Source organism: Phacochoerus africanus, chromosome X (assembly GCF_016906955.1).
Source record: "Phacochoerus africanus isolate WHEZ1 chromosome X, ROS_Pafr_v1, whole genome shotgun sequence".
Classification (NCBI taxonomy): Eukaryota; Metazoa; Chordata; class Mammalia; order Artiodactyla; family Suidae; genus Phacochoerus; species Phacochoerus africanus.
Window position 1 is genome coordinate 126,393,325 of NC_062560.1, and position 23,034 is coordinate 126,416,358.

Here is a 23,034-nt window from a genome sequence, read left to right on the forward strand (position 1 = left end):
ATCAAATCACTGGGTTTTGAGCCAAGGGACAGTAATGTTCCCCCTGCCGGATTTTGTTAGCGGTTGCTCTTTTAATGAGCCCGGCAAAAGGATCCTTTAAATATCCACAGTCACCTGGCTGAACTGGATGTGGTTTAACCACCAGTGACTTCATATGTATTTCTCTGTGTCATTAATTTTGGTAAATAAAGCATTGCTTAGTTTGCCGTTGTTGCTATAATCTTCAAAAGTCTAAACCCTTGTGTTAACACGGTATTCTATGCATTCTGTGTATGAGGCTTTCATTTCTGTGTGAATTGTGATGACTATGCCTTATTTAAATGAAGTATACCCTTTGCCTAGAAGATACTGATTAAATCAAATCTTAACTAATTTGATTCCCATCAAATCATGCCATTTTAACTTGCCTTAATTTAAAGAAAACAGAATTATTAAAGGGGAAAAAACATGAGTTAAATGGCTACCCTTTTTATTACTCTGCTTGGCTGCCTCTTAATTGTCTTTAAAAATTAAATGCAGGAGTTCCCGTCGTGGCTTAGCAGAAACAAATCTGACTGGTACCCATGAGGATGCAGGTTCGATCCCTGGTGGGTTCAGGATCCGGTGTTGCCGTGAGCTGTGGTGTAGGTCACAGACGCAGCTCGGGTCTGGCGTTGCTGTGGCTCTGGTGTAGGCTGGCAGCTACAGCTCCGATTTGACCCCTAGCCTGGGAACCTCCATGTGTCATGGGTGCAGCCCGGAGGGGGGGGGGGGGAGTAAATGTGGATATTTGAGGCCTGTTGCACCATTGATAAACATTAAGTTTTTTGCGATGACAGTTTGAAGGCTATGAATGAAAACTCCGGGACCATACGTGGCGTCTTCCACTGAGCTTACCCCTGCTCTGTTCCTCTGTGGTTCCCTGCACCTTTACTGGAACTCCTGCCCATGAGCTGTGCTGTGATTAGATCCTCATGTGTCTCCTTCCTGTATTGGAGATGATGAGGAAAATAGGGCCGGTCAAATGGACTCCTGTTAGGCCTCAGTTGCAGTGTATTGAGCGTTGCGTACACGTTGTCTTTCTTGGCAGAGTTTCCAGTATGGCTGGAATGTTGTCTGTCTTGGTAGATTTCGTGGGTTCTGAATGTTGATTTTAAATGTTGTCTTTCTTGGTAGAGTTTCCAGTATGGCTTCTGCCCCGACTTCTAAATATAATTCACACTCGTTGGAGAATGAATCTATTAAGAGGGTAAGTTGAGTTTTCAGATTTATCTGTACCACTTTCTCTGCATTTCTTGTTTTGTATTTGAATATTAGCTGTTCATTCTGGGTTTCTTGAGTTATTAATTTGCATAATGTAAATTCTTTGATGCATATGGTTTGTTTTTTGGGGTTTTTGTTGTTGTTGTTTTTGTCTTTTTAGGGCCACACCCATAGCACATGGAAGTTCCCAGGCTTGGGGTCACATCAAAGCTGCAGCTGCCAACCTGCACCACAGCTCACGGCAACGCTGGATCCCCGACCCACTGAATGAGGCCAGGGATTGAACCTGCATCCTCATACTAGTCGATTTATTTCCACTGTGCCACAACGGGAACTCTGAATCCAGATTCTTTTTTTTTTTTTTTTTTTTGGCTGCATGAGTGGCAAGTGGAAGTCCCCTGGGCCAGGGATTGAACCTGCACAGCAGTTGCAGCCTGCGCCACAGCTGCGGCAATGCCAGATCCTTAACCTCCTGCACCACAAGGGAATTTCCTGGGGGATTCTCTTCTGTTGACTTGTAAATGTTCTTTATATATTATGGCAGTCAACTCCTTATAATAGATATTACTCTTTTTGATACATATATGTATATACATACAAGGGTTTTTCCTAGTTTATTGTCGTCCTTTTCATTATAGTTACAGCTTTTGCATTTTGAAATACAGAGGTTTAAATTTTTTGTGTATCCACATCTATCAGTCTTTTCTTTATATTTTCTGCTTTTGAGTCATGTTTCTAAGGACCTTTTCATCCCCAAATTATGTAAGTTTTTATTGTATTTTAGTATTATGGTACAAGGATCAGTTTTAAATACAAGAGTAACTTCAAGAAGGTAATGGTAAGTCTTTGCATCATGTTATTCTTATATAAAAGTGCATCTTATATTAATAATCCCATCTTATCCTGTGTTCACCAGACATTTGTTTCCCATATTTTATGGTTGAATTATGCTTTCTTCTTCTGACCCAGAACTGTGTTCTTTAAAGGGTGCATGAGCGTTACATCTGCCCGTTATGTGTGTTTTTGGTTTGAGGCAGTGTTCAAGGGTGATGATAATTTCCTTCCTGTCTTATCATTTATATAACATGTGATTTTTGCTCCTCACTGAGGAAGGCATTTCTGGCTGGGAACAATGTGTCCTGCCCTCCTCGTTGTAGAATGCTTAGCTTACAGGCACTGAAACACATTGAAAATTGGCCAGGGATTTTCGTTTTGTACCTGAGTAAAAAAGATAAACCCATTCCAAATCTAGCAGAGCACCCCTCTTTGACAGCTTATATTTTACCTACATACACAAGCCGTGGTTCCCCGGTTTCATGATACTCTTCCCTGTGTGTCGCCCTCCATGATTCTCCAAAGTGCGCTTGTGCCCTTTGTGTCATTTAATATTCATGAAACTTCTCTGAGGGAAGGGTTACTAGCTTTGGATGTGACGTGAGTGCAGTGTGACTTTGGAAAGCAGCTAGGGAAAAAAAAATGAATGAAAAGTAGTGGTGGGGGGAAACCCCTCTGCCCCAGCAGATGTTAGTGATGCGCCTGGCGCCCCTGCGGTGGCCCCTGGGCAGCGCGTGGGTGGCCTTGACCCCCCCGGGGCAGCTGGATAGATTCAAAGACGCCTTTCCCAGGCATCCGAGTCACATGGCCAATTAGCCCCTGCAACCTCACCGTGGCTTTTTTTTTTTTTAATCCCAATAAAACTTTATTGGAAAGTTATAGTTTAGGTCTCCTTGATGACTTCCAGTGGCGAGTTCTTTCCCTGCCTGACCGAGTGAGGCCCGGGCAAACCTCCGAAGCCAGGAGGGCTCGGGACATAGCCAAGCTACACGAAGAAGGTGTGTGGAGAGAGTTCCCGAGGCCCCTGTTGGCCCGGACGTTCAATGACAGACCACCCTGCCCTCTTACCTGGTTCCCTTCAGGAGGAAGATCTTAGGAAAATAGTAGCTGCTCTTTTCTGGCGTTGTGAGAAGATGCTGTATAATTACTGTTGTTCAGCTAAGGGCCCGTTGAAATCAAGTTTTCGTTCCTTCTCTCAACAAAATGTGACTAAATATGAAAAAAGGCTGTCAAAATATGTGTGTGTCTATAGAGTACACTTAATATTTACTTTATATCACTCTCTTGAGCACTGTTCATTGTCGCACCTTGGAAAGGAGGTTTAATATTATTGAAAAGTGTGCTAATGTTATTTACAGATTAAAAGGTAACACAGCTAATGAATGTTGATGCTAAGTTGTATTTTTTCCGTTTTCATTTTCCGTGCCCACTTTCTATGTCATTATTTCTGTAAATTTTTTTTTCTTTAAAAATGCTATTTCTGGGAGCTCCTGTCCTGGCTCAGTAGAAACAAATCTGACGAGCATCCGCAGGGATGCAGGTTTGCTCCCTGGCCTCCCTCAGTGGGTTAAGGCTCTGGCGTTGCCGTGAGCTGTGGTGTAGGTCGCAGACGCGGCTCGGATCCCGAGTTGCTGTGGCTGCGGTGTAGGCTGGTGGCTACAGCTCTGATTCGACCCCTACCCTGGGAACCTCCATATGTGGTGGGTGTGGCCATTTAAAAAAAAAAGACAAACGCTATTTCTGGTTGGTTGTTTAAAACCCTGTGCAGATGTAATGTAACAAATCCTGATGGCATCTCTCTGTTTCCAGACTTCTAGGGACGGAGTCAATCGGGATATGGGTGAGGCTGTCCCTCGACTTCCGGGAGAAACCCCCATTACTGGTAAGGCCCTTGTGAAGTTAGGATTTGCATACATTGGTGAGAGGTCCAGCAGGATCAGGTGGCTTCAATCCCTCGGGCTCTTTAGAAGTCAAACTCCGACAAATAGGCTAGCTTTTTTGAAAGTGTTAATATAGAGAGAACTCTGCATTCGTCTCTTAATCAGAGAGTTCTCGCAAGAGCTTCATGTGCTCTAGGAAACTGATATTTTTTTTCCTCTGTACCAAAGACAGAATTATTTTGGAAAAAAAAAAAATGTGGATTATCTCTTGAAAGTCTCTTATTGGAGCTATAAGCTCTTATGGTTTGAGGTTATAAGAACAAAATAGTATTAAGGTTTTCCAGTCTGTGCTGTGTGCTTTAAAATGATCAACTTAAAGGCTTAAAGTCTAACTCTTCTCTTCTGTGAAATATAGGAGACCCCATTGATTTAAAGTAGCTTTCATTTGCCAGAGACCCGAAGTTGGTGATATTGGCGTAACGGTCTGATCGTTGGCTTATTTTGTCATTATAAATTCATATCAAGAGGAAGGAATCTTCTTTGGAAAGAGTAGATTGCTCTGGCGAAAGAACACAGAAGCATCTGACAGCTTCTAAGCCAAGTGCTGCTGTCGTGGACACATTCTGGTTTCTTATTAGAGTTGCCTCCCCCCCCCGATTCCCATTCGGTGATGATACAGCTGCCACCGTTTCAGAGAACCTTTCGGTTCATTGCCTGAGATCTAGGTTGTTTAGCCGAAATGCCGGAAAGCCTGGCGCTCCTGAGATGAAGGCCACAGATGTGGTACCTGGGTGAACGAGGGAGCCGGGCACCAGGAGAGACCGTTCCATGTCCACAGACTTGTGCACATGAACCTAGTGTCGGAAAAGAAACGGGTGGCACGTGGCCATTCCAGTTTCTGCATAAGGATGAAGAGAATAGCTTACTTTAACCGACGTAGTAACTGATCGAATTAGCATGGAGTAGCTTTACTGGGTATTTTTCCTTTAGCCTATGAGGAGAAAGGGATTTCCAAATTATTTTTTTAAAACATAAAAGCCTTTAACACATTCAAGGACACCCTTGAAAGATAAGAGAAAGGTAGATTTTTATTATCATACCTCAACTTTCCCGATTTAGCCTCCTTATGTTTGATTCTCTTGTTTTATCCTATCACTTAAATGTGTGAAAGGAATCTAGCTCAGCTCTTCTCAGGCCTATTAAAAGAGAAAGACTAGATGGTAGAAACATTTCTACGGTGGACGTGGATTTATTACAATCCTCATGATGTTGGTGTGGTCAGAGGCTGGCGGACTTCCAACCCAGTCTGGTGATGAGTCCACGAGACTCTCCTCCGGGAGCTGCCTCCTCTGGCTGAGGTCTGCAGTGCAGGGTTACCTTGACAACCACCTGAAGGTCTGCAGCAGCAGGACCCTCAGTCACGTCTGCCCTCCAGCTCTTATCACCTTGCCCCAAGTAGTGGCAGCATATGGTGGGCAAGCTCAGGTGACATGTGGCCCCACTTGACCTGGCATGGTAGTGGAGGGACATTGCCAGTGCTTGCTTTTGACTTTTCAGTGATTTTTTTTTTTACTATAGTTATTCTTAGCCAAATAGTTTATATTAATTAGTGCCATTTGTTGTGTATCTTGGTATATATTTCCATTATTTTAGGGTCCTTTTTTTATCTTAATAGACAAAGAAGTTATTTACATATGTCCTTTCAATGGCCCCATTAAGGGAAGAGTTTACATCACAAATTATCGTCTTTATTTAAGAAGTTTGGAAACGGTAAGTAGAATCTCAGACCATAAAGATGACCCTAACTGTTAATGCTGAACTGTTGCTCTTCTCCCTTGCGAGATTGACTGTGGGTCAGATTAACATGGGGGTGTCTTTGCTTCTCAACTCTAATTTTTGGCTTATGCAAAGCTCATTTCACACTAACACCTACAGGAACAGAGTGAATTAGAGTAAGTTTTGTCCTTCATGACGTGGGAGTTGGACGTAGCCATTTGCTGGTTTGGAGGCGTTCGTTAGGTGGAGAACTAACTGCAGGTGCCCGTGAGGTGCTACATCCCAATGGCCAGGCCTGTGGTCCAGGCACCGCGGTGATGCTTAAAACATCACAGAGGAGGATGCTAAGGTGAACCCCTTGTTAAGACCCACGGCTCTAGAACCTTCCATGGGTTCAGTTACAAAACTCCAGCTAGCAGTTTAGAACCGGGATGACGATGGCGTGGCTTAGTGCCACTCTGCCTTTCCATTCCATGGCCATAGAATGTTTGCCAGGGCATTTCAAGGACTGTTCCATTGATGGAGCAAGGAGGTGACGACAAGATGCTCCAGGAGGGAAAGAATGAAGGAACGGTGGTGGAGGCTGTCCCGGAGTGGCCCAGGGGGATGTGGCGGGTTGCTGGCAGCTGTCTTTGCATGGGATGGACCAAGGGCAGAGACAAGAGTCCAAGGAGCATGGAAGAGTAGCCCCACATCAGCTTATTCGCAGGGGATGCTGGGAGTGTTGGAGGAATCTAGCTTTTGTTTTACTGATTTTTTACCCCACAGTTTCTTCAGGACAGTTCCCATCTGGATTCGTTTGTACCTTTTGCTTTTATAAAAAAATTATGCTCATTTTTGTGTCCAAACTCTCAAAGATACTCTTTACTGCTCTTACTGCCTTAGCTTTGGGAGCCCACTGCCTTATTCACAGGCTCACATGGTCTTGAGATTGGGCATTTTATTTATGTGAACCTATGCAGGCTTCTAAGCAAGACTGGAACTGAACAAATGTTCTAGTTTTCCAGAATGTGGAAGAAGATTCTGGAAATTAACAGAGCACTGAGCTGGATGTCAACTGTTGGTGACAGTTGGCAAGAACTGTTTAGAATTAATCACTTGAGCAGATGATTAGGAACGAAACCTTGGCTCGATTTGAATTAAGACCCTGACAAAGAAACATGGGCTGAACGGTGGACAAACGGGGGCGTTACAGACTGTGTAGCTGGCATCGGGCCTTCAACTCAGCGGTCAGAGGGAAGGGGAAGGAGTTTGAAGCATTCTTTTTTTTTTTTTTCTTTTTTTTGTCTTTTGTCTTCTTTTTTTGTTGTTGTTGTTGTTGTTGCTGCTGCTATTTCTTGGGCCGCTTCCGTGGCATATGGAGGTTCCCAGGCTAGGGGTCTAATCGGAGCTGCAGCCACCGGCCTACGCCAGAGCCACAGCAACGCGGGATCCGAGCCGCGTCTGCAACCTACACCACAGCTCACGGCAACGCCGGATCGTTAACCCACTGAGCAAGGGCAGGGACCGAACCCGCAACCTCATGGTTCCTAGTCGGATTCGTTAACCACTGCGCCACGACGGGAACTCCATGAAGCATTCTTAATTAGCTGAGATATTGGAGCAGAACTATTAATGTAGAATTTAGCGTAGATGCAGCTGATCTTTCTACAAATCAACTGTATCAGTGAAGGATGAAAGAAGTCTGTCTTTCCAGGGGCTGAAGCTTATTTGATCCAGTGATTGGCTGAAAGAACAAAAGTATAATATAGTGTAATGTGATAAGATACGCTGTGATACATACAATATGGGCAGCCAAAGTGAGAATCATTCTCTACAGCTCCCAGGTGTCAAATTGGGACAGATTGACAGATTCGATGCTAATAGATGCGAGAATCATCAAAAGTTCGAATTAGAGCTAGTGGTCTGGGGCCTTTGGCCTCTGAGACTCTTGGCTTGTTAACCAGCCACACACCCCCCGGTTTCATTGTATGCCGTGTCACTGACGGTGAACTGGGGAAATGATTTAAACCGCGGCGCCATGACAAGATCGCGTCTGTTCTGTGATGTCGACTGTGGGAAAACAAACAAGCACCACCTGTGAAAAAGAGGCCACAAAGAAATACACCAGAAGTTTTAGTTCTTGGGGTAGTTGGACAGTGGGCTTTCGCATGCTCTCTTCCCCCACCCTGCGTCCCCCTGGGAGTGAGCATGCATTGCTTTCGTCCCTGGGCGAGCACCTAGCCAGCTTTATTTAGTCTGTTCCCATGAGGCACCCCAGAGGATGGGGAGTACCGCACACGGGGTGAATAAAATGCCCATTTGATAGTGACTGCTAATCTTTTTCTTCTTCCACTAAGTCTTACGTAAATATGTTGACTGGCCACGAGATTTAGTCCAGGTATGAGAACGAGCAGCTAATGGCAGAAAACGTCATACACAGAAAGCCACTTGTGTGGTTATGCAGAAGCCCCGAAACATAGTCATCGTAGTGTCTCTCGAAGTCCTAAATAGGAACATTGATTGTGGATTCTGCTGCAAAATGTGAATGTCTCTTGTGTGTTTGACAAAGAGCTGTCACCTCACTGGCATTTTGAAGCGGACCCCTGTTTGGTTCAGGTATGTAAACACCGCAGTGGGCGCGCGGCCTGACTCGGGAGTCAGCCCGCCTGCTGCGTCGCGTGTCGAGGGCAGGTTCCCGGGCAGTGGACACAGTCCGTGGTCTTGGGACCGGCACGCGGCCTTCCCTACCCCCGTGCCCTGCACGCTGCCTCCGGAGGGAGCTTCCTTAGAACCAGGCCACCGGCTTCCTTCACAGGCTGAAAGCTCTTGTGGGACCCCCGTCGCGCACAGACTAAAATCCACTCTCCTTTATGTGGGTTCAGAGCCCTTCTGACATCTGCCTGGACTCGCACGCCCCCGCCCCAGGCTCCTCTGGGCCACGCGGAGCCCCTGCCCCATCCTGCATGGCAGCCCCGTCCATGCCCTCCGTGTCCTCGCACGCGTGCTTCTCACTCCTTCCTTCAGAAGCCACCTCGAAAGTCACGTCCTCCCCGGAGCCTTCTCCAGCTCCCGTTGAAGGCATCACTCTGTCTCTGTGTCCCCACAGCCCTTGGCGCGCGTCTCGGTGTCCACGCTGGCTTTGGGGAACCTTCCGGGCCCCCGGGTCTAAAGGCCTAGCCCCGCCCCCGCCCCGCCCCCTTTCATGGTTGTTTCACCGGAGCACCTGCCCCTGTTTCCTATTGTACATATTTCACTGCTTCACCGTGCTCCCGTTTGTCCGAGGACCAGGGACGCGTTGTGTTTGGCACCGCTGTGCCCTCAGGCCCCAGGACGGCGCCTGGAGCATTGCAGATGCTCAGACTGTGCCGAGTGAAGGGATTCAGCTGTGTTTATTTGCTGCCCTGTCTGCGACCTTGACTAATGGGGAGTCCTTGTGGTCCTCTGTGCTTAGCTGGTGTGGCGGCCAGTGGACAGGAGGTCCTCAGTCACATTATTCAGTGTGGACCCTGCTGAATCATGGCATCGTGTACCCCACCATAGCTTTTGCGGTTGACAGGTTGCATAGCTGTCTTTTGACTTTAAAGGTGCTCCTGGATGTGGCTGGGGCTCGATCTTGTGACTCCAGTAGGGCTCTTTGGGCCTGTAATGCTCTGCTGTCTGTGGATACCGTGGGCAAGAGCATTTCCAGTTTCCCTCCAGGACTGCTTCGGGTTCAGGCATGATGGTGGATAAGAAAGAGAGCTTAAGCCTTTTGTTCATTCGCGTGAGAATCTAACACCGTGTTGTGTGCAGGGGATGGAGACGCGGGGTTGTGGTGTAACGTGGCACGGCCGAAGTGGGCCTTCCAGAGGAGGCGCTATTTGAGCCCAGCCTTGAGAATGGGGACCATTTCCTGGACAGGAAGGAGCCTGGCAGGTGGAGAGTTTCTGTATCCGCGTGGCCCTTTTCCAGCTGTCGTGTGGAGGAGCCCCACCTCCTGTGGGACCGGCTGACGGATGCGTTGGAGCAGGAACGTGGAGGGCAGAGGGGGGCGCGAGGCTGGGAGGCACCTCGCGTCCCTGTCGGCAGTGTGCGAGTCCCGTGGAGAACGACACACCCGATGTGTGTTCAGGAAGGGAAGTCAGGTTGCAGCGTGTGTGACAGGTTGTGGGGAGGCGACTGGCGGCAAAGAGACCATCTAGGAAGTTGTCCTCATTTCCCAGGTGAGCAGTAAGGGCCTCATAGAGTCACTGTTGCAGTAGGAGGAAGGGAACAGCCGCGGGAGAGCCCGGAAGACTTGGGTGGTGGTTGCAGTTGGGAGTTGAGGGGAAGATTCGAGAAGGATCCCTGTGGGCTTTCTTTGCCGGAGTGGAAATAGGCAGCACAGGAGAAGGTGCGTGTTGGAGGTGAGCCCCCAGGACACGGGCCCGAGCGCGTAGGCTGAGAGCTGTGCCCGTTCCAGGTGCAGATGGCTCAGGAGCAGTTGGAGACACGAGTCTGAAACTTCTGACTGATGCGTAAGTCGGCGGTGGTGGCAGCCGGGTCCTTCCACGGCATCGCCCGAGGACATGTGCCCACGGAAGGGCCGCGGGTGGGACGCTTCCCCTCCTGGCAGGGCGGGAAGGAAGCGGCGGGCAGAGCAGCGGACCGTCGGCCAAGGGGAGGCTTTGGTGGAGGTCGGTAGAAGCGAGACGCCCCCAGGAGGAAGGGAGCGGACCCCGCAGCGAACGCTTACACGGTTCAGCAGATGAGGAGCAGAGGCCCTGGGCGGTGGCCGTGGGGAGGACGCCCAGAGCTGCAGGGACAGCGGAGGCAGCAGAGCCGTGAGGGTGATGGGGCTCCATCCCGCTCCTCCTTCCAGTCCCCGAGGGGGGTTCTCCAGCTCCTGGGCCTCTGCTCGCTTCCCTCTGCTCCTTCTCCCCGCGGCTTCATCTCCCGCCAGCTGCAGGCGACACTGCGCTTCAGCAAAGCGCCTTAGAGCTCTGGGAGCCACTTCCCACACGCTCAGCCCACCAGATGACGGCCGCCGGGCACAGCAGCCGCCACCAGCCCCTTCCCCTGCCCCCGGTCCTGGGTTCTGGTGCCCACCTTTCTTCCCACCCCAGCTTCTCGTGTCTCACTACCTGCGGGAGATCCCTGACTCGGCCCCCGGCATCCTGGTTCTTCTTTTGGTGTCCTTGCTTCTCTTGAAGGTGCTACTTTTCTTCCGGTCACCCAGGAGTCACCACCTTCCCCTCCTCCCTTCTCCTCTGTGGTCGTCCTTGCCCCAGCCTTTGACATGTGAGTCCAAGCTTTCATCACCAGCCCATGTTCCCTGGCTCGCCCCCGCCCCGTGTATCCCACCCGCTGGTCCGGGGACCAGTCACCGCCCCGACTCTCCTCGGGCCGTTTTCTCCTCCGGAACACAATCCATCCCCGCCCCATTTGTTAAACAATTATTTTGAAATATTTAAGATAGAAAGTTTATGAAGATCCCATGAGCATCTGTGGGTCTATGACCGAGCTGAAGAAGTCTCGCTTGCCCTCAGCGTCAGGCTTGGCCCCCACCCGAACGTTCTGGCTCCCGGTCGTTGCACGCACCCCTTTTTAAGAAGAGGATGGAGTTCAGGAGGCGCGAGGGAACGTAAGGGAGTGGAGGATTTGGAGCCTTACGTGTGAGCAGGTGACAACCCTTGGGCTTTACTGCTTGGATCTCCTCTCGGGACTGCTGGTCAGATGAGCCGTGGGTTGTGAATACACTTCATTTTCCGAAGGTCAGAAATGGTCCGTTCTTCCTGGATTAAACCCAAGGAGAAATCTGTTAGGGTTTCCTTAGAAGACAGAACCATAGTGATCGAATTCTTCGGGCGGAGTATTACCCACAGGTGCTTGATTGCCATGCGGGAGCGTCTTTAAAGCCAGAACACACGTTAGCTCTGGCTGGGTAGAGGTATTTCTGGGAGGGACCAGAAGGATGCTTTACCAGCACGGAGACAGGACTGGGAGGACCAAGATGGCCGGCCGGCCAGACCCGGCTTCCCTCCCAGAGGGAACGTGCCCCCACCTCCCTACAACCATGAAGCAGAAGGGTTCCTGTCGTATTTTTACATTGGAACCTTTTCAAGATTATCCCTTTTTAGTTCTTTTTGCCTAGTGGATTTGGCACTTCTTTTCATTTGAAAAGAGGTGAAATAATGCTCAGAAGACTGTAATAATAGAACACCCTAGTGTGTCTCTAAGCGGGAGTGTCGATGGGAACACGGGATCCGTGCCATAGGTTTTCTTTTAAGCTTCAGTCTTAAATCATCTTATTTTGCTGCTGCAAAATGAATGCTGTTTTCAGGTTGAAACAATCCCTGCCGATAGCCTGGGTCCCCCCATCGCCTGTTGCCGTGCCGTTCCCAGGTCCCCGGTCCCCAAGCTTGAGAGGCTGTGGGCTACCGAGCCCTCCTGTTGAAAGTCGCACAGTGGATTTGATGGATTCCTTCCACCACCCGTTCAGGCTTTCAGACTTCGGAAAGGGTCTTCCCATCACAGCCCCTGGCAGGTCCCTGGCTGACCTCGTGTCTCGCTCTGTTGAAGAGGTACAGGTCATCCTCACCGAGCACCTGTCTCTTCCGCCGCCTCCCCCATCTCAGAAGAGGGAACTCGATGTCTTCTGCACAAAGCAGACCCCCTGCTTGAGCCTTCCTCCTCGTCGTCTCTCTGGAGCCCTGGTGCCCCGCCACTCATTCTGTGTCTGACATGTGTGCTTTTCATGGGCTCCCTGGTCCGCTGACCTGCTCAAGTTTTTTAAAACACCTTCTTGTGTCCCTGTTACCCCAATACTACTGCGCTCCTCCGCCTTCCTCTGCCTTGCCAGGTTTGTTTTTTTTTGTTTGTTTTTTTGTTTTAAAAAAAGCAGTCCACATATTCCGCTTCTGCTTCCGGACTGTTAACTCCTTTACTTCTCTCAGTCCTATGGAAACGCCACTTTCCCTGCTCCATGCCGAGGGCCTGGGTAGGGTCTGGGCTCTTGAACTTGTCCATTGCACCACGCGTCCTTGACTCTTCTCCCACCTCCGCCTCTCGCCTTTACCGCAGTGCGTTTCCCCTTCCCACCTTTCTCAGTTGCTGCTTGCTTTCCAGCTCTGTAGCGCCAGACCCGATGTTTCATTCTTTATTCACTGACTGTGTGAGAGCCTGCTGCGTGCCAGCACCTTGCCAGGCACTAGGATATAGCGGGATGCACAGAGGGCACAGGGTCTCTGTCATGAAGCTGTAGGTTCTGATGGGACTGACAGATGTGAATCAGCTAACCGCACCGGGTATAAGAGCAGGCGGCACTGGGTGCTCGTCGGAGGGGTCCAGGAGTGCGCTACTTTGAGGGGCCTGGGCAAGAGTCCTGAGCAAAAGATACTTGACCTGTGGTTTGAAGAATGCATAGCCGTTACCTCGATGCTTGGCAGGGACTGGGTCGGAAAGCATAAGCTGAAAGAACAGCATTGAGAGAGCCTGAGACCAAAGGGAACGTGACAAGATGACCGCCTGGCTGGGGTCGGGGTGGGGAGAAGAGCCAGGGAGGAGCTGGGTAGTGGCCTAGCGACCTGGGCCTTGGAGACCCTGTTAAGGATTTAGGGTTTTAGAGTTGAGCAGTGAGCAGCCTCGGGAGTGGTTTAAGCAGAAGAACCGTAGCATCAGATTTACTTTGTGGAAGATGGCCCAGGCAGATTCTGAGGGCGCAGGTGCAGAGAGACCGCCACGTCTATCCCAGTGGCTCGGAGAAGTTGCTGGAGGAGTTGGAGAGAGGTGCACAGGTTCGAGATTGCTTTGAGGGGGAAACACTGGATTAGGGAGCGGGAGTGATGAGGACTTGTAGGTTTCCAGCTTTTGGCCCTGGGTGGAGGGGCGCAGCCGCTGAAAAAGGAAGAGGTGGTTTGGAGAAAGAGGATGAGCTTTGTTGTGGCCATTTTGAGTTGGAAGGGCTTCGGGGGTCTCCAGCTGTGCATTTCTGGATGCCTTCTGGATTCTTGGACTGGATGATCAGTCGGAGCCAGTACATTTAGGCGCTCAAACCCAATGCGTCTGAAATGGGCAGTGTTAATCTCTCTGCAGAACCCCGCCTCTGTTCTTCACGTCTCCTGGTGGGACCACCAGCCTCCTGCACCTCGGCCCTGCCTCTGAGTCACCTGATTCCCCTCCGAGGCTCGTCTCCTCCTCTGGGGTTCCGCCTCAGGTCCCCGTGGCCTCCCCGCTGCTTTAGAATGGTACCTTCCGCGGTCAGACCAGGTGCAGCCGGCCTTTGCCGGTGCCTGCTGCTCGGCAAATCCGCAGGCAGCAGCCTTCTGCGTTGCGGCCCTTTTCTCCAAACACACTTCCTGGGTCACAGTCCCGCTGATCCAAGCCCTGGGATGCTCCCCAGGGAATCCCCCTGCCGCCGGAGAACCTTAAACCTGGCCCACTTGTTTTTTGTTTTGTTTTTTTTAATTTATTTATCTTTTTTGTCTTTTGTCTTTTTTAGGGCCGAGCCTGCGGCATATGGATGTTCCCAGGCTAGGGGGTCTAATCAGAGATGCAGCTGCCACCCTACGCCACAGCCACAGCCACACCTGATCCGAGCCACGTCTGCGACCTACATACACCACAGCTCGTGGCAACGCCAGATCCTTAACCCACTAAGCGAGACCAGGGATGGAACCCGCAACCTCATGATTCCTAGTCCGATTCATTTCCGCTGCGCCACGACGGGAGCTCCTTTTGTTTTTAATGAAATCCCCGTGCTTCCCCACAGGTGTAGCTAGTGTCACTGTTTTCGGCAGGCCCGTCTGCAGCTGCTGCTACTCCATCCGTTAGGGATCATCTTCAACACCCAGCTCCTAGCTCTATTCGGTATCCTTGACAAGCCAGAAGGGAGAAGAATCCGAATAGGGAGGTCCATATACGGATCGTCTTTACATTGCCATTGCCACGGAACCGTCACGTGACCCCGTCAGTAGGAAAGCGCCCCGCCTTCTCTGGCCTCTCATTCCATTTTATCTGGATCCTCCTTCTTCTTCTTTAATGGCTCTTGGCACTTAGACCCGAGCATTGTGGCTATTTGGGTACATGTGTCTCATTTCCCAGTCTGGCCCTGAGCTCTGTAAGGGCAACACCTACATCTTATTTATCTTGTGGCCCCGCGTGTCCGGGACCCTGTCTGTTATTACCCAGTACACACTTGGGAGAGAATGCAAGTGACCGCGTCTTTTAGACTCTGTTGTATTTACTTCTTAACCATTTGAGCCACTTAGCAGTACAGAGGCGTAGAATTTTGAGGATGGACCTTGGAGAACCCTTCAATATTTAATGATGTATGATGTTTAGATAGCAGTGACTCAGGTTTCTAGAGAGTGAAGGGAATTTTCCTATTCCTGGATTTTCCAGTTTGGCTTTGCTGGGTTATCTGATCTTGTACCTGTCATTCGGGGAGAAGGTGGCAGGTAGTCTCATTAGACCTTTGGGTGCCTTTGGTCAGGAGCTGGCTGGGTCTCCTCACTGTCCTATTTTCTGCTTTGTGCTGGGTTGGGGTAATTAGAGCTGTAGAATTTTCTCTATACAGGAACAAAGAACAGCAAGGTCTCACTTCTAATTCTAATGCTCTTTAATTTTGCATTCTTCCATCTTGATATTAAGGTATCAGAGTTTTATTTCATGTCTAATCTATGTATTTTTTGCTATAAGTTTGACATTTATATGGGTACAGTTGAACAGACACTCAGAAATTTCAATATAAGCTAGAGGCATCGCAGGCTCCTTGATAGTACGATTTTAAGAACTAGATTGTATTGAGAAGTAAATACGGGAGTTCCCGTCGTGGCGCAGTGGTTAACGAATCTGACTAGGAACCATGACGTTGCGGGTTCGATCCCTGGCCTCGCTCAGTGGGTGAAGGGTCTGGCGTTGCCATGAGCTGTGGTGTAGGTCGCAGACGCGGCTCGAATCCCGTGTTGCTGTGGCTCTGGCGTAGGCTGGCGGCTAGGCTACAGCTCCGATTCGACCCCTAGCCTGGGAACCTCCATATGCCGCAGGAGCAGCCCAAGAAAAATGGCAAAAAGACAAAAAAAAAAAAAAGTAAATACATTATACCTTGCGCTTCCGTCTGTACACTGTTACCAAGTAGTGTCTTTTTGTCTCTAAGCATTTTGAATTCAGTGGTAGAATAGGAGGCCCTCACCCCTTGGCACCAACTGGAAAATGCCTCTTAAAGGTCCATGCGGAAAGCCCTGTCGCTGCTTTGCTAGAGCTGGCTGGTCCACTCTGTTCGAGGAGCACAGTTCTGTCTTTCACAGGCTTGTTTCATGTCCTTTGCCATGGTGATAATCACTTCCGGTGTTATCCAGACACCACGTGCCAGGTACTTGAAGTCCGTTATCTCCGATCATCCCTACGTTACAGGTAAATGTGGCTGAGAGGTACAGGAACTTGTCAGAGTCATCCAGCTATGAAATGGCAACACTCAGATTTGAACCACTTTTGTCCAACTTAAGAGGAGTTTGTGCTCTTTTGTCTACACCACGATGCCCATATACTCTCACACTTTTTAAACTTTTTTTTTTTTCTCCCCACTTGTGGCATGTGGAGGTTCCCAGGCTAGGAGTCGAATTGGAGCTGTAGCTGCAGCCCACACCAGCGCCACAGCAGTGCAGGATCCAAGCCGTGTCTGTGACCTACCTCGCAGCTCATGGCAGCGCTGGATCCTTAACCCACTGATGGAGGTCAGGGATCGAACCTGCATCCTCATGGATTCTAGTTGGGTTCCTGAACCACTGAGTCAAGAAGGGAACTCCTTTAAACTTTATTTTGAAATAATTATGAACTTCCCAGAACTTCCAGAGCTTGGAGAAATAGGACACAGGGGTCCCATGGGCCTATCACCCCACTTCCCTGTAGCTGTACTGCTCTGTTAAAACCAGGAAGTTGAAGGGCGCAATACCATTACTGAAGATGCCGCCTGTACTTGAGTTTCACTGGGTGTCGCACACTCACTTTCGGCATGCTTTTGGCTGCAGTTCCATGATATTTGATGCCATGTGTAAATTCATGTAGGCACCACCAGCAGTCCAGACATGCTACTCTTCGGGCACCACAGAAGAACTCCCTTTATAGCCTTTATGCTGCCTCTTTCTAGCCACAGCCTCCTTCACCTCAGCCCCTTGCAACCCCTGCTGTGTTCTCCAGCTCTACAACTTTGTCATTTCAAGAACGATATAAACAGAGCATTTTGAGGTTGGCTTTATCCACTCAGCATGATGCGTGTGTCCAGAGTGCCTTCATTTTTGGAGCTGAGCAGTATCCCATGGCTACAGCACTATCTTATTCTTTTTAAGTTTCTAGAACACCCATGAGCTGTCTTTATAATTTGATGAGGAAATGCTTAATTTGTTGTATTGTGTTTAAAAGAGAAGGATTTCAAGTAAAAGGAGAAAAAGTAACTTTATTTGTGGCCTCCCCCCCCCCCAGGACATCTCTTAAAAAATAAGAACTCGATAAGCACCCTTTAAAATTTGTATTATCAAAGTCATCTAACACAGCATTAAAGAAAATATTGGCTGAAAAGAGTTTGCTTAGCCCTATTCTGTCTCTGTCCATATGAGTGTGTGTATGTGTGTGTATATATATTTATATTATTTATTTTTTATTTACTTTTTTTGTCTTTTTGCCATTTCTTGGGCCGCTCCTGCAGCATATGGAGGTTCCCAGGCTAGGGGTCGAATCGGAGCCGAAGCCACCGGCCTACGCCAGAGCCACAGCAACGCGGGATCCGAGCCGCCTCTGCAACCTACACCACAGCTCACGGTAACGCCGGATCCTTCACCCGCTGAGCGAGGCCAGGGATCGAACCCGCAACCTCATGGTTCCTAGTCGGATTTGTTAACCACTGCGCCATGACGGGAACTCCCCATATGAGTATATATATATTTTACACTATCGTGGTTCCAGTGTATTTTGTGTGCTGCTTTTTTCCCCTTAAACTTCCTTTTCCCTGTACCATAATGATTTTAGTAGCTGTGTGCTTGTGCCATGAACTTGACTAACTCTAATTTTCTTCGCCCTGATGTCCACCTCTGTCTCCCTTGAGCATCTCCATGCATGTGGCATTTCCTCCTGTTGCACCAGAGCTGTAAGATAAGGTCCTAGGAGTACAATTGCAGAGTCAAAGGGTGGGACCATTTTTATGGCTCTTTCGATGTGTGTTCCCAGACCTTGGCTTGATCGCAGCCCTTCCCCGTAGTTATTAAGCAAAAGGCATTGGAGCTTTTTAGAGACTTGGCTGCAGTGTTGGGAAATGGGAAGACTCCACCTGTGTACGGAATGGTCGTAAGGATAAAATGGAGCTATGCAGGCGAAGCCCCTGAGGCCGTGCCTGGGGCAGGTGATGGCAGCAGGCAGTCGCCGGTATCTTGGTGTGGCTTGCCTTGGATGCAAACGATGGAGAAGCGTTGTGTGCATCCGGGCCCTTCTTTGGGAAACACACCCGAGCCTCAGATAGGCATTGCTTCCTGAGGCTTGGTTCACGGCACCAAGACTTGAAACAGCGGAGGACCAGCAGCCGGAGTGGGGAGTTGTAAGACGTCAGAGGAAGTGGCCCCCTCTGCCTGACACTGGGGAACGGGGCTTCGTTAGAGGCGATGCTGCCTGAGCCAGGGCTGAAGCCACGGGGAGAGTGTTGGTCGTTGGGAAAGATGGACCATCCGAGGCAAAGGGAACACCAGGCAGAAAGCCCCCAGGCCTGGTTGCAGACAAGACGTTTGAAGCGCGGGGCAGGCATTCACTTAGTTGGGGTGCAGAACGTTGTGGGAGAGAAGCTGCAGACACAGGCGGGGGGCGCAGCACGGGCCCTGGAGTTGGGTGCCTGGGAGTTCAGCCTTTATTCCAGAAGCAGCGCGGAAGGGCAAGTGTTACGGGCTGCGTTTTGGTTGCATAACCGACTGTTTCAATGCTCGCTTTTTCATGTGGGATCTGCATCATATTTTTGCTCATAGAAGGTGGTAAAAGGACCAAGGTCAAAAGGCCCTGAAAGCATATATGTTTTTTTAAAAATATGATTTTGACGTTTTGATTGTACGGACAGAAATACTGACTTTTGTATTTTTCTCCCATTACAGGATTCGGCTCTAATACTTGATGTTCCCCTGGGTGCGATCTCAAGAATTGAAAAAATGGGAGGCGCGACAAGTAGAGGAGAAAATTCCTATGGGCTAGATATTACTTGTAAAGTAAGAGACTCAGTGCTTTGTTACCTGAAAAAAAGGCACGGTAGCATTGAATGATGAGTAAAACGTGAATGCGGGGTTAAAAGAAAACCAAAGAGCCTTGTTCTTCATGATCAAGGTTCCAGGACCTCCTGGGGAAACCGTCCCTGTGGAGGAGGGACCTCAAGTGCGGGGACCCGCACCAGTCATTTCATTGGCTCGACTGAGTAGGAGGAAAACGTTGTGGATCCGATGTCTCACTTTTTAGTTTGTGCCCAAGGCTGCTCCCCGACATCCCTTCCTGTGAGGTGACCCCGTCCCCCCGCGAAAAGGAAGGGGAAATACGGAGAGCTTCCCCGAGGTCAACAGGCTGTGTCTTACCTCCCACGGCCTCTCTCGCCTTTGCTTAGGTGGTTTTCAGCGGTGGAGCCTCCGTTTGGTTTTGGCATTCGGCCAGCAGAGATGTACCGATGATCTCGCTTTTTCATCGGTTGTCACAGCAACCGCTGATCGAGTGTCTCTGGTGGTCCAGACACGTGCCAGGGGCTTGGCATGAAATCCTCAGGGCAGCCGTCTGAGACGGACAGGGGTGTCCCCGTTTGTAGATGGCGAGCCTGGAGGGTGAGGCGGGTTAGGTCACTCAGCCTATAGAGTCCTCAGCAGATGGCAAAGTTGGCGTCCAAATACAGTGAGATACTCGTTTTGCAAACAGAGTAAACCTTCTTGCAAGAAGACTTCCTTTTCAGGTAGTGCATATCAGAAGACCGCAATGCCCAGTCCTAGGAAGATCTCGAAGGGGGTTGGAGGTCCTGTGTCCCAGCAGTTCCCACAGCTAGATACGCCTGAGGGTGACCTGGGAAGCCCTCCTTGGGTTTACAGATGTAAAGCTTTGGCCCCCACTCCCCCCAAATCCTACTGTAAGATAGTCTCCGAAGCCCGGCTTCCAGAAGGTTGGGACTCTTTCAAGTATTTGTGATGGCTCTGACCCTCAGTCAGGTGCAGGGGTCGGCAGACTTTTTCTGTGACGGACCAGAAAACACCTATCTCAGGCTTTGTGGGCCAGCAGGATCTCTGTTACCCATTCTTCTTTATGTTTTGATTGTTCTGCCCTTTTAAAATATAAAAAAAGCAATCTCAGATGGAAGCCCACACCGAGACTGACCTCGGCCGAGGTGTGCTGACCCCTGGCCGATCCAGGGCCTTCATTCGCTTGCTCAGTGGGCTTAATTGCCCCCAGTTGCCCGAGGAGTTGATGGGCGAGCCGGCATTCTGAGCCAAGTGTCCTTTTCCTGGTCTCATGCGCCACGGTTTCTTAAAGCCGGGTTCCCGTGCTTTTGTTTGGATTAAGAAGATCATACTCGTTTGTCTCCAGTTTGTAAAGGATCAAGACCAGTACGGTATCAGAAAGCAAGGGAGTGTGTCGCCAGGAGACTCCAACTGACATTCTCCCTCATTCGGCACCTTGGCTTGTTTTTCGTTGTTTGTGTTTGAGCCCAAGCTCTCTTAGTGTCTTATCTATAATCTCAGCTATCGTCTACCCTTTTGGGCCTAGAAATGCGGGGCTGACTTTTAAGGAAGGTTTTTGCATCCTGCACGAAGGGATCCCTGGGAGCCAGAGTGTCTGTTACAGTTCTCCAGGGAAGGATGAGCTTGCTGTCTTGAGGATTTCAGAGGGGCTCTCATTCTCATAGAGTTGGAAAAAAAAAAAACTTATTAGTTGCCTTATCAATGGGGAAAAGTTGTATCTAAATATTAATCCCCCCAAATTAATATGACAAAGCACATTCTTACCCTTTGACTGTTTATCAGAAGAACAAAGGGCTTAGGAACAATTCGGCAGCCGTAATTCTCAACTGTTGCATAGGTATTTTTCTTGGAATTAGTGTTGAGCCGAAAGACGATGGCCTAGAACAGTGTCGTCTCACCCCCTTCTAACTCCATTATCTCCCTGGACACACGGATGTCTGTCGGGAGAGTCAAATCCCATTTTCTCAGGTGGTAGAAAGGGCATCTGCTGCCTCCCGTAGGTCCTCTTTCACCTGTAGTCAGTAACCAGAGCACAGCCGCCTGCCTTTACCGAGACGAGCACTTAGGAACCCCACTGATTCGGTTCCACCGGGTCCGCGCGTGGGGATTGCCGCTTGCCGGCAGCACCTCCCTCGCAGTGTGGTTAGAAGGCCCAGGGGTGCTGTCTCGCAGCAGCGGAGAAGCTAGTTCCAAGCGTGTGAGTTCTCATCCCCTAGCCCCCGAGCCAGCCCCCGCTGACGACTTGAGCTGAAATAAATAAATAAAAGCAGAGCCAGACCACAGCACCTTGAAACCTTGTCTCTCCTTCCACGCCTCACCTGCGTTGACTCGGTTTAAAGCCAGGGTGCTGTTTTGAGGTCAGCGGCGATGGGCGTTCTTTAGAAACGTGTCATTGACGCGAGGCCTCAGTAGATCAGCCCGTCAGTGTTGTTGCAGCGGGGGTGTGGATACTCGTGTGTTATCGGGAGGCTAGGCACGGCGCCACGTGCCCCAGTTGCTACCTAGGTCGAGGGTCCGACGGCAGGACGCTCTGGCCAGAAGGCTCTTTCCCAGGGGCCCTTCTCTGCCGGGTCAGGCTCGGGAGACCAGGTGGCACTTGCGCTCAGTACGCGCTCGTGTTCCTGTTACAGATTTGGTCATCTGCCACCTGTGAGTCATTTGCCTTTTCTTTCCACTTTGATTTTCGTGCTGGCAGGACGAGGGTAGTCATTCTTCCTGCCCTTTAATCACATCGGCATCAGCTGGCCCAACGGAGGTGCCGGAGTCACTTGTGCTTTGGCACAGGGAAAGCAGTCGTTTGAATCACCGATAGATCAGAATAAACCTCTCTTCAGAAACGGTCTGGTTTCTGGTGGGGTGGTTGAGAGAGTGATGCTACAGAGTTATCATCCGAACCAGGGCTGGTAGGAAGGAAATTCTTGGGAGGTCTTTGAGCCCCGGGCGCCTCAGCTCGCCCGTGCTGTGCTTGAGGCTCGTTGCAAACCCTTTCAGAGCATATGTCTTATTCAGGTGACTTTTTTGCCTTCTGCTTGACTCGTGCTTTGCATCATGAGACAGCAGTTAATAGCCCAGTTTTCTTGGACTGTGTCGTGAATCCGTTTCTGGATTGCATTAAGTTATATGGTTTTAAAACCAAAAGCACAGAATCCCAGAGCTGGCAAGGCCCGGTTGATGCCATCCGTATACAGAGAAATCCGCCTGGGGTGGTCGATTGCAGGTCTGGGAGCCTGGTTCCTTACAGCCCCTTCGCTTGCCGTTTGCGTATGGGGATGTCGCTGGACAAGGCCTTTGCTGGTCCTTCACGTCGAAGACTTAGGGAGCTTTAAGAGTGAGTGCTCTCGAGATAATGTGAAGGTTGTGATGTCCGAGAGGACGGGGATTGGATCTCTGTCACCCTGCAGTATCCCCAGGGCCCAGTGCAGTGATCCTGCTTCTGAACTGAAAGCGCAGCGCAGAAGGTGACATCTGTCACTCAGTCACGGCACCACAGTCGCTTTACGAGACAACCAGCAGAACACCGGCTTCGAAGATGAGATGGGGTGTTAGATCCTTTGATATGTGATATAACGCGGTATTGAAGGGAGCTGCTTTTGTTTGGATTCCGTTTCCAGGAAGGTTTTTCTTTCTCTTGTTCAAGAGAGATGTGTTGGAAACGACCTTTAAAACCTGATTGGGGGCTTAGTCTCTCTCTCCTCTCGGGGTCTCTGTGGTCCTGGGTTGGGGTCTGCACAGAACTCCATGAAAGTAAAACGCATTTCTTGTAGGAGAGCCTAAAGTGCCACTCGTTGCCTCATTTTTAAGAGCGAGCCTGGAACGTGAAGAGCATGAGCGGAGAGGGGGCGCTTCTGTGTTTTAATGACATGTTTGACAATGTTGAAATTGTATTTCATGTCAGATACACATCTGAAAAGCCCTATGAATCAAACACTGTCTTAGGATGAAAATGCCTCAGAAACCCCTTAGACACGGAAGTCACGCGCAAGGCAAGGTTTGAGTTTTCTGTTCGTAACGTGAAGCCGAGCTCCGTCTGCTCTTTAACCGGAGCTGCTTGCCTCGTCTTCACGGCCATGACTCCGATGGGAATGTTTGCAGGTGTTCCTAAACCGGATATTTCAAAACCTCAT

General features: G+C 49.8%; 1 protein-coding gene across 9 annotated transcripts in view; it reads left to right on the forward strand.

Annotated features, from left to right (window-relative positions):
• MTM1 (myotubularin 1) overlaps nucleotides 1-23,034 on the forward strand; it is a 98,305-nt gene that overhangs the window by 26,969 nt on the left and 48,302 nt on the right. For 3 of the 9 annotated variants that reach the window (XM_047763973.1, XM_047763968.1, XM_047763969.1), the window contains exons 2-5: nucleotides 1,156-1,228; nucleotides 3,886-3,958; nucleotides 5,632-5,726; nucleotides 18,797-18,907. In XM_047763973.1, coding sequence (XP_047619929.1) covers nucleotides 1,166-1,228; nucleotides 3,886-3,958; nucleotides 5,632-5,726; nucleotides 18,797-18,907 — 342 coding nt within the window. In that variant the 5' untranslated portion in view covers nucleotides 1,156-1,165. Of the gene's footprint in view, nucleotides 1-1,155; nucleotides 1,229-3,885; nucleotides 3,959-5,631; nucleotides 5,727-9,033; nucleotides 12,257-18,796; nucleotides 18,908-23,034 lie in introns of those variants that run through there. The other 6 variants (XM_047763971.1, XM_047763972.1, XM_047763970.1 and 3 more) reach the window with 6 other exon arrangements.